Here is a 9,154-nt window from a genome sequence, read left to right on the forward strand (position 1 = left end):
GGAGGAGCCAGCCTTTCGCCTCACAGCTAGGCCGGCCACTTCATCCAGCTGGCGTCCCCACACGTCATTTCTAGCACGAGAAGGAGGTGGCGCCATCACCGCCCTAACAACTGTCTGGAAGCCAGGCCGCCCGGTGAAGGAGGAGGAGGTGCCCGACCCGACGATCGCCAACGTGCACATCCACCTCCTCTACTACCTTGGATGTGGCGACAACGCTTCCTCCTTGCACACTATGATAGTAGCTGGAGGCGGCATTTGAGCAGGCATGCCGAGAGCGGCATTTGCTGCGTCCAACATGACGCCGGACTAAGTCCGCGATGGCCGGGACCTCATGTTGCCCTGGGCTGAGGATCGGCCCAGGACCACCGCGCAGACGTTCGCTCACTGTCGGCGCCGGACGAGTGATCAACTCCTCAAAGTGGGGATGAAGGAGTCCAAGCGCGTCCCGTGCCCTCGCCGACAATGGCAATGTCAAGAGCGTGTCCACGGGTCAACTGTCACCGCCAGAAGGACGCTGCCCAGCGGGGCAGATGAAGGCAACCGAACAACTACATCCGAAGACTTTCCGTTGTTGGAAGGACAACGATGTTGACGGAAGGGACGATGGCGAAGGTACCAACGGTTTAGGAGGCCATGCCTAAAAGGTCACCGGTCATACTTCACTTAGTTTAGTTTAGGTTTATTTTAATTTTATTAGGTTTAGTTTACATATCAAAACTTGCTTCTTTTGATTGTAAATATATCAAAACTTTAAAAAACATTGTTCAGTTTACATGAATTTCGTCTGTCTTAAATTACTCATTTGAACTAGTGTGAATATTCAATATCTGTGGTTGGATGGTCAGGTCTCGCTGTCAACCGCGTTGGGGTTATTTTTATCATGGTTGGATGATCGGCTCTCACACTGTTTTAAAGTTATTTTTACTTGATCATGGTTGGATGGTCGGTTCTCTGTCAACCGGATTAGAATTGTCGCCCCTACCCTTACTCCACGACATCACTAAATCCGCGGTACAGCTGCATTTACTCCACGATGATTGATGGCGCACTACACTACAAAGATCCGCGGTCCGCGTCGCCTGTCCCGTGACCGCTTGCTTGCAGCTGCACAACTTGCTCCCCTCAGTCCTCGCTCTGGGCTAGCTGTTTCCCCATGGACGGCGACGACTGCGACGCCGGCGGCGAGTGGATCTGGGTGCGTCGACCGCAGGAAGCGGAAGCTGCGGCTGCGGCGGCGGGGTGGCCGGCGGAGGAGGCGCGGCCTCTGAAGGTGGTGTTTGGGTCCCCAGCCAGGTACTTCACCGACGCGGCGCCGATCGGGAACGGCCGTCTCGGCGCCTTGGTCTGGGGCGGCGTCACCTCCGAGAAGCTCCAGCTCAACCGTAATTAAACAGACCCCCTTCCCCTCTTCTGAAGGCTTAATTACTCTGCTATAATATCCCCAAATTTAGTGAAAATCTTGTCTTGGGGGTTTTTTGGTCGGGAAGCGCTCTCGTTCCAGCTCGGGAATCAAATTCACCCAGAAACACCACAGCAATAACAATGCTCTTAACAGATGATGATCTAGAACCTCGATTTTAAAACTATGACATCTTGAATAGCAACAAAACAAGACAAGATATATAGCACTTTTACTGAAAGTAGTATGATTTGAAGTCTGGAGTGCACTGTCGGAATGTGTGCATGGTGTTGCAGATCCTTCATGCCAGGATTCTTCTTTACACTTTTTAAATGAAAATGATAGTGATCATATTTATTGATCTTGCATGTGTTCTCCGAAAGTACAATCATACCACTTTTCTGAACAGATGACGTGAAAATTAGGAAGCTTCTTTTTCATTATTCTGTTACTGTTTCCCTATAAGTGAATGATATCAGTCTTTTTTGTCTCCTTTCCCCACTCATGTATACCTTTCACTGTTTCACATACACCTTCACTCATATTAGCTTTCTTTAATATTACCTATCTGTTTATTTTTGTAGAGTTTATTGCTTCATATCAAAACTGTTGATGCAGATGATACATTATGGACGGGCGGACCTGGTAATTATACAAACCCCAAAGCACCTACTGTTCTTTCTGAAGTAAGGAGCCTTGTTGATAAGGGACTGTATCCTGAAGCTACAGCTGTTGCTTATGGCCTGTCTGGTGATGAGACGCAGGTACACATTTTGCTTTAGGTTGATGGAAGAGTTGTGCTGCTATATCGACGTTTAAACATTGCTTATGTTTTAAATGTAGAGTTACCAGCCTCTCGGTGATATTGATCTTGCCTTTGGTGAGCATATCAAGTATACAAATTATAAAAGATACCTTGATTTGGAATCTGCAACAGTCAATGTCACATACAGTGTTGGGGAAGTAGTGTACTCAAGGGAACACTTCTCCTCAAATCCACATCAAGTAATTGCGACTAAAATCTCTGCAAACAAACCAGGAGCTGTCTCCTGTACAGTATCTTTAGCAACACCACTAGATCACCGGATTCGTGTAACAGATGCAAATGAAATAATCGTGGAGGGTAGCTGCCCAGGAGAAAGGCCTGCGGGAGATGACAATGCATCTGATCATCCTCCGGGAATGAAATTTTGTGCTATTCTCTACCTGCTGACGAGTGGTGCCAATGGCCAAGTGCAAGTATTAAATGATAAGATGCTGAAACTTGATGGTGCCGACTCAGCGGTTTTGCTCCTTGCAGCTGCAACCTCATTTGAAGGGCCATTTGTCAAGCTTTCTGAATCGACACTTGATCCAGTGACATCAGCATTCACAACATTAAATATGGCCAGGAGCATGTCATATGCACAGCTAAAAGCTTATCACATGGATGATTACCAGAGTCTTTTCCAGCGTGTGTCCTTGCAACTTTCACGAGGCTCTAATGATGTACTTGGAGGTAGCACTTTGGCTCACTTACCTGAGAATATCTCTCAGGATACTGCAGTATCTGATTGCACTGTGCAGATGGTTGACAGTTCAAGGTTAAACGAGCTTAATAATTCAGAGAAGCCTACCGTAGACAGAATTATAAGTTTTAGACATGATGAAGATCCTTCTCTGGTAGAACTTCTGTTTCAGTTTGGGCGCTATCTACTCATTTCTTGTTCGAGGCCTGGAACTCAGGTTTCCAATCTGCAAGGAATATGGAACAACGAGACTAAGGCACCATGGGGGTATGTTTTTACAACATATCTTGTCTTGTTTTGTTGTTTATGTCAGCTATATATCTTGGGGTGTTATTTTTTAGACTATTGAATAAGAAAACGGCTGCAACTGTTCGTCTGGGTCACACTTTGTAGAGCTTGTGTATTCAGAGAACACGTCATTTAAATATCATCCTAATGGGGTCACAAAGGACCAACTCTGTGAAATTGATTGTCCTTGCATGCAGTCTGGTGTTACATGACCATTTTTGCTATGGCAAGCAATAAATTTTAGAAGTTGAAAAGTCTCATAACAATCCTTAGCTGTTCTGCATCAAAATGAGGAAAATATAAGTGGAAAACATGACAAGTGGCCCTTTCTCTTAATATGTTTTAAAACTATCATGTAGAAGTTAATCTAATTTGCACATTTCACAAGTTAAGAGTTAAGACTAGTCTTTTCTTTTGAACTGAAGAGACTGGCCTTTGGCTTCAGTTTTAAGGTTTAAAGCTGTATTCATTTTTCTGTAGATTAATTAAGGATTCTCGTGTACACACATTGTGATCCTATTACTTGCAAAAGTAACACACATTTGGCCTTTTCGATGCTAAGACACCGAAGTAATTGAGGCCAACATTTTGTGTATCCAGTTGATGTTAATACATACAGGCATGCTCACTCCCTTAAACACATTGGATAATCAGTTACCAAATAAGCATATTGATTAACGCTCATATTCCCATTATTTTTATGTTATATTAGGCACATGGATTGACACAGCATGACAAAACACTGAATACATATGAAGAAAGCCACAAAAAATTTAAATTCCCCGCATTAGTTTCTTAAATATAGGTTTTGGGATTCTTTATATAAAGAATGTAACTTTGATTTTTTTATGATGTAAAAAAATGTAACTTGAATTTTCGGGAAGATGATAATTTAGTATATTTTTCCTTAATTTCTGGTGCATTCTGAACAATTGATCTACTAAAGGGGTTATCCATCTTTTATTCAAGTAAATTTTGTTGTGGGTAATATTGATTCTCTTGCCATTTGTAGCAACTTAATGCTGAATTTACTGCAGCAAATACCTTAGTGTTTGTAATGTAAGTTATTTGAGAGTATATTGATGATAGTCCTATTTACACTATTTTCTGGCAGTCCAAGTTTGATAACAATATGTCATTCCTTTCACTTTCCAGTACAGCTCCCCATCCAAATATAAATCTACAAATGAATTACTGGCCATCACTTCCTTGCAACCTTAGTGAATGCCAAGACCCACTATTCGACTTCATTGGATCCCTTTCGGTCAATGGGGCTAAGACGGCAAAAGTAAGTCTACTTTCATAAAAGAGAGTCTCTGGAAACAGTGTGTTCTCTACCCTGTATACTCATGAGTGTTCCAACATAGTTTTCTACTTTGTAGTGAATTGAACTTTTATGAATACTATTTCTTGTGGCCATGGCCTATAGCCTTGGATCCTACTCCTAGCAGCATCACTGAGGTCTGACAACAAAGAAGTAGCAGTGATGCTACTAGAAGCCTGGGACCTGCCAGTTTGCACAAGGGGCAATAGTTAGCTGTGCAGTTTCTTCTTTCTATACGATTTTGATTGCATATGTACATGTCTATAATGCCTACCCCAACTTGTTTGGGACTAAAGGCTTAGAAAAGAAAAGAGAGATGTACATGTCTATAATCTGTCCCTTTGACCCAATAGCAATACAAAGGTCGTTCTGTTGACAGTCACTACTACACGAGGATTGAAAAAGACCAATCTAACAAGGCAATTAGTTATTCAAATATCTGATTTCCACATGATACTGCATGCTACAGTACCACGACAACACTTGCTCCACGACATTATAAGTATATCTAGGTGATAGGGCTTTTCCTCAGTTCATTCTTAGTGTCACTGAGTATCGACTATTGAGTTTTTACTGTTAACGTGACAACGTAAATGTGAATACAAAATTTGAAGTTTGAGAGGCACTTGCCCTTGATCACTCAAGGATAAAGAATTGCAACTTTGTGCATCTTCTTGATGAATCATTTGGACAACTCTATTTAATGGTTTGTGTGTATTAGAATCTAGATGAATTCTACTTCGTGTTTAAACATATTACTAGATTTTATTTTATTCAGTTTACATGTTCCAAATGGATTTATAGCATAGTTTGGAACCTTGTATTTCATGGGAACTTTTTGAGGTAATGATATGTTTTCTTGACAGGTGAATTACGGAGCTAATGGCTGGGTTAGTCACCAAGTCACAGACTTGTGGGCAAAAACATCACCGGATGCTGGTGATCCTTCATGGGCTCTATGGCCAATGGGTGGGCCATGGCTTGCTACACACCTGTGGGAACACTACAGTTTTACAATGGACAGAGTGAGTGATGACATGGGCATGAAATGCAATGCCATGCAGTACTTGTATGCGTTCCTTTCTTGTATCACCTTTAAGCACAGATTGTGATCATACGTCATAGGCAGATATGCGAATTACTGTCGCCGCTTGCTTATATTGGAGCCTAATCTCCCTTTATGTTTATGTGATTACACTATCTTATTTGAAGAATTGGTGGTAAAAGGTAGGCCTAAACCAAATATGAGGGATAAGGCAAGCACTAATAAATTTGGATTAGACAAACTGGTTAACTGTACTAAAAGATAACGATGTTTAGCAGCAATGACTGGCCAATAGTGTTTAACTATCCTGTTGAATCGATTGTTGGTTCATCTACCTTTTTCATGTGTTCTGATTGATGGATAATGTCTTGGAGGATGTTGTGAATATATGGTGAATTCCATACTGATAGCTTTGCCGCAAAGTGCAAGCTCATCTTCTGGAGATTGGAGAGACATAAATGTGATATAGACAAGATCAAGTTACCTCAGATGTGATATTCTGTTCTTTTTTTGCAGGAATTTTTGGAGAGAACAGCGTATCCACTTTTGGAAGGATCTGCCTCCTTTCTGTTGTCCTGGTTGATTGAAGGCCAAGAAGGCTATCTGGAGACCAATCCTTCTACTTCCCCAGAGCATTATTTTATTGCTGCCGATGGCAAGAAAGCATCTGTGAGCTATTCAACAACCATGGACATGTCAATTATTAGAGAAGTATTCTCAGCTGTTCTTCTGTCTGCTGATGTAAGTCTTCATTTTTATTTACTGTTGTTGAAAGAGACAGGCTTCATTGAATATGCAGATACTTTGGTGATACTATGAATGAATCATGCAGATTTAAAACGTTATACTAGAGTTATAGTTAAGTCTTATCATTCTGGCATGTATTTATTTGAATGTTTATGTGATGAAATATTCATACGTGTCTTATCAGATTTTAGGAAAATCCAGCACTGATGTGGTTCAGAGGATAAAAGCGGCACTTCCAAGGCTCCCACCGATAAAAATTGGTAGAGATGGTACAATCATGGAATGGGTCTGTATAAACCTTTTATTTTTTTTATCTCTCAAAATGATTTGCATTGGTCTGTTCAGTTTCATAATACTTGTTTTTTATGCGCAGGCACAAGATTTTAAGGATCCCGAGCCTCAGCACAGGCATGTATCTCATCTGTTTGGTCTTTATCCTGGACATACCATGACACTTGAGCAAACACCTGACCTCTGCAAAGCTGTTGCCAATACTCTTTATAAAAGAGGTAACTTTTTGGCATATCAAAAGGGCAGTATTAGAATTTGATCCTTATTTGAAGTTATCAATCTTTAGTTTGGGTTTGTTTCAAAAGAAGTTGTGAACTCAGAGAACTTATAGTTAGATGATGACCTCCCGAGATTCCTTCCCATGATGGTTACTTGATCTTGCATGAGCTCCTTTTTGCTGGTCTCAGTCTTTTTTAGATTTTGAGGGTTAACTATTGAAGATAAGAGGAATGGACATATAGAACAAAAGAAAAAAGAAAAAGGAGGAATGCCATTCAGTGACATACTGTAACTGCATTCATCAAAAGCAGTATATGTATAAACACAATTGTTTCAGTAGAGCAAAAATACAAACAACCCACAGCAACTTAAAAACTTCTTAAAACAGATGTTAGCTATACACTTATGCACACGAGCATCAGCTTGGGTGCTCAACAATTTTATTTTTTAAAATTTTATTTTTGGAACGGGGGTGCTCAACAATTTCTTTGTAGAAGGATAGCAAGGTTTAATGGGACTGGATCGACCACTGCTGTTCTCATGTAAAATTGAAATAAGCAGTAACCATGTTCCAAGAGGATAATTCAGTGTTGTCTGTGCCAGAATTTTTTAAACTTCTTACAAAGGTTGCTGATCTTATTTCCCCATGGTCATTTTCTTTCAAATGGCAAACAGTCTAGTGGTATTATTAAGTTGATTTTTTTCTTATGCGGTTTGCTTGCATGACCAGCTGTTATATTCATTTTTCCCACCTTTCAGTTTGATCTGAAAAATACTGTTATTTCAACAACTGCATGGCACTGTTAAGAATGTCAAATTTATTGTGTCTAAGGTCAAGGGCTAGCTGTTAGCCATCACTTTCTCTGTCTTTGCTGCTTAGCACTGAATTCTCTCTATTGTGTAGGTGATAAAGGCCCTGGATGGTCTACTTCATGGAAGATGGCCCTGTGGGCTCATCTTCACAACAGTAAGCATGCATACAAAATGATTCTGCAGCTAATCACTTTGATAGATCCAAAGCACGAGCATGAAAAGGAAGGAGGTCTATACAGCAATTTGTTCGCAGCGCATCCACCATTCCAGATTGATGCAAATTTTGGGTAAACCAGATCACCTTCAACCTAATCAACCATGATCCAATATGTTACCATAGTATGATTACCTTGAATTGTGACACATGAAGTTCCAGCTCTATTTGACAAAACCATTCAATTCACCACAGCCAGCTCTGTTTACCATAGTATGATTACCTCGTGGTGACTCTAAGCTGTAAATTGTTAACCACTTAAAAGAGGTCTAATAATAGTGACTGCTACTTAACTGCGACGATCGATTCACAAACATCACAATGATTGTCTTCTCTTGCAGATTCCCAGCTGCATTGTGCGAAATGCTTGTGCAGAGCACCGGGAGTGATCTGTACCTGCTCCCTGCTCTGCCCCGCGACAAGTGGCCCCATGGCAGCGTTAAAGGTTTGAGGGCCCGAGGCGGGTTGACGGTTAACATCTGCTGGAAAGAAGGTACCCTCCATGAAGCTCTTGTATGGTCTGGCAGCAGTGGGAACTCGCTTGCGAGGATCCACTACGGTGATCGCTCTGCCGTGATCAGTGCCTCCCCAGGCCAAGTTTACAGGTTCAACTCGGAGTTGAAGTGCTTGAAGACTTGGCTACTGTGAGAATGTACGTGTGCTGGTTCTGCGAAATCTGAAGGCATTATCTGTTGCAACAAAATTTACTGAATTCTCGGTGAGAACAATAATGGAACTATATCCTAAGGCACAGCCTGCTGTGACAAAATTTACTGAATTCTCGGTGAGAACAATAATGGTGCTATCCTAAGGCACAATCTGGTGTGACAAAATTTACCGAATTCTCAGTGAGAACAATAATGGTACTGAATTCTCAGTGTGAACAATAATGGAGCGATCTCGTTGAACCTTTGCGCCGATTAAACTTCTTTATTATTCCGCTGAAGTTTTCTTGGGTTCTTTTCTTTTAAAATAAATAACGGGTGCATGTTCGTTGCCTGCATGAAGTCCAAAAAGAACCATATGGTGAACTTGCCCGATGTAGTCGCTTTGCACCCCGTGGTTTGAATATACCAACCCAATTATCATTCAAATCTAGCACTCACTCCTCTTCTCTCTATAGTGCCTAGCCTTATTCTTCCTCCAATTGTGCGCTGCCCGTGGAGATTAAAAATTGCAATGAACCAACAGTAAAGGAAAGAGACGGTTACAAACACCCTACTAGAGTTTAAAGACTACAATAGGCGCTCGCCGCTTGATATGAGATTTAGAAATCACTGAAAGAATCGTTGGTTGGAGCGTCACC

The 9,154-nt window shown here is 41.4% G+C and overlaps 1 protein-coding gene across 1 annotated transcript; it reads left to right on the forward strand.

The window, feature by feature from the left end:
• The first annotated feature begins 1,037 nt into the window (after window positions 1-1,037).
• LOC125529755 (alpha-L-fucosidase 2-like) lies at window positions 1,038-8,773 on the forward strand. Its single transcript, XM_048694172.1, has 10 exons — window positions 1,038-1,382; window positions 2,018-2,163; window positions 2,243-3,174; window positions 4,351-4,483; window positions 5,386-5,544; window positions 6,081-6,305; window positions 6,496-6,597; window positions 6,685-6,820; window positions 7,726-7,921; window positions 8,190-8,773. The coding sequence occupies exons 1-10, from the start codon at window positions 1,154-1,156 to the stop codon at window positions 8,494-8,496; spliced, it is 2,565 nt and encodes an 854-aa protein (XP_048550129.1). The 5' UTR covers window positions 1,038-1,153; the 3' UTR covers window positions 8,497-8,773.
• The last annotated feature ends 381 nt before the right edge of the window (window positions 8,774-9,154 follow it).

Source organism: Triticum urartu, unplaced genomic scaffold (assembly GCF_003073215.2).
Source record: "Triticum urartu cultivar G1812 unplaced genomic scaffold, Tu2.1 TuUngrouped_contig_5819, whole genome shotgun sequence".
Lineage (NCBI taxonomy): Eukaryota > Viridiplantae > Streptophyta > Magnoliopsida > Poales > Poaceae > Triticum > Triticum urartu.